The sequence below is a fragment of the Passer domesticus genome, chromosome 33 (assembly GCF_036417665.1).
Source record: "Passer domesticus isolate bPasDom1 chromosome 33, bPasDom1.hap1, whole genome shotgun sequence".
In the NCBI taxonomy this organism is placed as follows: Eukaryota; Metazoa; Chordata; class Aves; order Passeriformes; family Passeridae; genus Passer; species Passer domesticus.
In genome coordinates, this window is record NC_087506.1 from 1,714,258 (window position 1) to 1,718,508 (window position 4,251).

At 59.3% G+C, this 4,251-nt stretch overlaps 1 protein-coding gene across 1 annotated transcript; it reads right to left on the bottom strand.

Annotated features, from left to right (window-relative positions):
• Window positions 1-1,022: 1,022 nt before the first annotated feature.
• LOC135288463 (serine/threonine-protein kinase pim-1-like) lies at window positions 1,023-3,727 on the bottom strand. Its single transcript, XM_064401853.1, has 5 exons — window positions 3,700-3,727; window positions 1,812-1,918; window positions 1,648-1,698; window positions 1,077-1,443; window positions 1,023-1,033 (listed from the first exon to the last, which is right to left on the bottom strand). The coding sequence occupies exons 1-5, from the start codon at window positions 3,725-3,727 to the stop codon at window positions 1,023-1,025; spliced, it is 564 nt and encodes a 187-aa protein (XP_064257923.1).
• Window positions 3,728-4,251: the final 524 nt, after the last annotated feature.

Here is a 4,251-nt window from a genome sequence, read left to right on the forward strand (position 1 = left end):
TTGCATGGACAAACACCTCTTAATGACATCTTGGCACTCTGGGGAGACAAACCAGAAATCACCAGTCACTTGGAGAAGTTTCCCCCTGTTCCTGTACCCAGGCCATACTGGGTGTGCCCAGAGCTGGGCCTAAACTTCCCCATGGATTCTCTGTTTAGAAGAGAGCAGGACATGTGCCACCTCCTCAGCAGCTGCCAGAGCAGGATGCCCATCAGCCCGCTGCTGTCTCCCAGCACTGGTATTCCCCCTGTGCCCAGAGATGAGGATCCACCTTGAGAGAGCCGTGGTGGGAACAAGATGCGCCCCCAGATGATCTCCTGGCCCCTCCTGAACGGGTGCTTCCCCACGACCAGCTGGTACAGCAGGAGGCCCAGGGACCAGATCGTCGCTGCCTCGCCATGGTAGCTTTGGTGCTGGGTCCACTCTGGAGGGCTGTAGGCCAGGGTTCCTGTGGAACACAGACAGAGCTCAGCAGGGGGATGCTGCTGCTCCCAGAGCCTGGCCCCAGCATCCCTGGGCATGTGGGGGCTGCTCTAGCAACACACGGGGTGACCGCTGCCCTCTCACCATCACCTGGGACTTGTGTACAAACTCAGGGCTGGAAAAGAAGCCACTGGTGCTGGAAGAGGGCAGCAGAAACCCTGGGAAGGCCCAACCATGACACAGAAAGGAAAAACCCACCCACTGGTAGAGAAAACCCACTCTCCTCTTTGCCTGCATGGGCCCCCAAAAAATGTTAATAAGCCAAGGCAAACAAGGTGAGTGGAGCAGTCCAAGCCCCTCCTCCCCTGCACACCAAACCATCCAGGGCATGGGTTCAGACTCCCCTCTCCCATGGGGGAGAAAAACCCCCATGGGGGTTTTTGTCGGGCTGGCTCCACCAGCTCCAGCCCCAGCCCAGGGCACAGTGGGTACTGAAGGCTGTCAGCAGGGCTGGGAGCTGGCCTCCCTCACACCCCAACCAAATGAACTTGGGTCCAGCATTAATCCCATCCCAGCTGGAGTAGGGGGAAGCCCCGGTGCTACACCCAGGCTGGGCCATGAGATGCCCAGGAGCATCCCCTGCGAGGGCTCACCTGCAAACTGGGTGTAGGCTGTGTCTTGGAGGAAAGCGCCACAGCCAAAGTCGATCAGTTTCAGCTGCCCGCTGGCCAGGTCAAGCACGATGTTCTGAGGCTTGATGTCCCTGTGCAGGACCCCGCAGCTGGTGCAGTGCCGCACGGCCTCCAGCACCTGGCGGAACAGCCCCCGCGCCTCCTCCTCCGGCAGGAACCTCCGCTCCGCCAGGAAATCCGACAGCTCCTGGCACCGTTCTGGACGCTCCAGCACCATCAAGAAGCTGTCGGGGAGCTCAAGCCACTCCAGGAGCTGAATGACACCAGCACAGCCACAGGACACCTTGGCCAGCAGCACGATCTCCAGGGGCGCGCTGGTGCCGTCGGGCTGCGGGAGGAGCGCGATGCCATCAGTGGAGCTGAGGCCGTGCCAGGGCTCTGGGACCACTCAGCCAGCCTGGGATGCTCTGCATGCCCTGTTCAGCCCACGCCCGCTCTCCCCGCAGGTCTCCTGGTGGCTCCCACCATGCCAGGCCCCGGCTCCTCGCCGCCCGGCACGGCCCGGCTTCTGCCGCTGGCCCCGCTCACTCACCAGCTCGCTCCAGTGCCGGATGCGATCCCGCGGCACGCGTTTGATGGCCACCTATGAGCAAGCGAGAGCAGCAGGCTGAGCTCAACGCCCGTCCCGCCGCACCCTGACCTTCTCCTCCTTGTCCTCCTCCTCCTACTCCGCCCGCCGCCGGCCCCGCCGCTCACCGGGGCGCCGTCCGAGAGCCGCGTCGCTGACCAGACGCTGCCAAATCCTCCGCGCCCCAGCAGGGAACCCAGGCAGTACCGCTCCTGCAGGGCCTCCTGCGCCTTCCCTGCGGGCGGGACGCGGCTGTCAGCGCTCGGCCCGGGGCCAGCAACGGCCCCCGAGCGCCCCTCACCCGCCCCGGCCCGGCCATCCCCCGGCGTTCGGTTTTTGGAACGCGGCACGGGAGGCTCGGGGCCGGCGGCTGCGCTGCCGAGCGGCGGAGCTCGGGCCGGGCAAGCCGCAGCGGAGGCGGCGGGAGAGGCAACGCCGCCTGTGTCCTCCGCGGGCCCCGGGAGGAGCCGGGGCCGGGCTCGGGCTCGGGGTCGGGGCCGGGACTGGACCCTGCGTCGGTGCCGGGGCCGGGCTCGGGCCAGGCGGAGCCAAAAGCCGGCGATGCCGCCCCAGCCCCAGGCATTGACGCCCGCCCAGCAGCGCCAGCGCCAGCACGGCCAGAGCCGGGCTGAGGCCAGGCGGCGGCGGGACGGCCGGGGGCGGGCACGGGGCAGCCCCGCCCGGGGCCGGGGGCGGGCCGGGGGCATGGCCCAGCCCGGCACGGGGAGAGGGAGGCGGGGAGAGGAGAGGGACGGCGGGAAAGGGAGAGCGGGAGAGGTACGGGACAGAGGGAGAGGGAGAGGAGAAGAGACTCTAAAAGTTTCTTCTGTCGCTGCTGCTGCCGCTGCTGCTGCTGCCGCTGCTGCCGCTGCTGCCGCTGCTGCCGCTGCTGCCGCTGCTGCCGCTGCTGCAACTGAAGCTCCGGGGCCGTTTGTCCCCGTGTCCGTTTGTCCGTTGCCCGCTCGCCCCCGCCCCGAGCCCCACGTTCCCCGAGGGCAGCCCCTGAGCCTGTCCAAACACGGGAACTTTGCCGAGTTCAGCCCAGACCCAGAGTCTGGACTCCTGCACAGTGGCTCAGGAATCCCCTCAGTCCCTGCTGTGCATTGTCCCTGCTGAGGGTCAAACACTCTCAGAGCGCATTCCCTGAATGCAGAATTTGTACCTGACCCAAGCACTGCACTTACCTCTCCAGCATTGATTTCCAAGAAAAACAGGGAAAGCCAAAGTGTGTCTAGGTCATGGTATCTTAAAATGTCTAAAACTTGCCAACTCATGGATCTTAGAAGTGAGATCTGTTTGGAATTAATGGGATGGACAACTAGTGCAAGATGGAAAAGGGGAGCATAAAAATAAATAGAGAAAAACATCTTGAATTGTTTCAATTTTCATTTAATTTCTTAAAAGCTCTTTCAGTTTTTCCAGAATCTTCTCCTCAGTCCTGTTTGCTTTTTCCAAGAACCTTTCCCGGAGAACGAGGTGCAGCTTCTGTCACAAGGTGTGCCACCAACTGCAGCTTTCCACACTGTGGGTGCAGCACAACACTTGCAGCAAAGCAGGAGAAATATTTGAAGAATTTGACAGCTTGTTCTTTTCTTTTCCTTGTGGGCTGGGCAGTTGTGCCATTGGTAAGGTTTTCATTGTTACTGTTCTACCCTAAGAAAAGATGACAGGCTACCAAGAACTCTTAGGGAATGCAAGCCTGACTGAATGCAGAGAAAGAAACTCTAGAGCCTGCAGCCAGAAGTGGAGAGCTGTGTGATAATCATTCCAACACCCCCAAGGACATCTTGAAAATGATCTAGAAGATGAAAATGGGCTGACAGGGAGTTTGTTTCTGTCTTCAGTCCAGATTCTTCTACATCTGAAAACAATTCCACAGTCTCCATCTAAATCAAGAGTACAATCAGTTCATGAAAAGCCCCAAAACAAACTGTACCTCTGAGGAGATGACTGAAAGAATCTGAAAAGGGAAAATGCAGGAGAAATGCATTTCTCAGCACTGCAATACTTGCCCACCTGAAACCCTCCTCCATTTCCTCTGCATGCCTGGATCTGTTGGTGTCAGTTCTGTATTCGCTGGTGCCTCCAGCCCTGAATCCCCTCATCTACAGCCTGAGGAACCAGGAGCTCAAGGCTGCAGTGAGGAGACTGATGACTGGACATCTTAGGAAGCATTAAACTGATTGCTAATTTGGGCAAATCACTTGTAATAAAAGTAATCTTTTATAGCTCTTTTGGTTTGGTTCTTTGATTTCCCTGTCGTTTTTCTTTTTAAATATTCTTCCTAAAGCTAGACGATTGTTTCTGCCATCTCTGACTTTGTTTCTCTCCACCTTCCCTGTGGCCACAGACTGTGCCAATGAGGGGCTGCAGTCTCAAAGGTTTTAAAGGAACTAAAGGATATCCCAGCAAAGTTTTCTGCAGAGATCCCTCTATTCTTGCCTTCTCTGGAGATGCAGCAGCAATGTCTGTGTGCAGAGCTGGGGCAGATCAGTGCTGGCACAGCAGCTGTGCCCAGCAGCAGCAGCAGCACTTGGTGTTGCCAGTGCTGCTGCCGTGGCCCTGCCC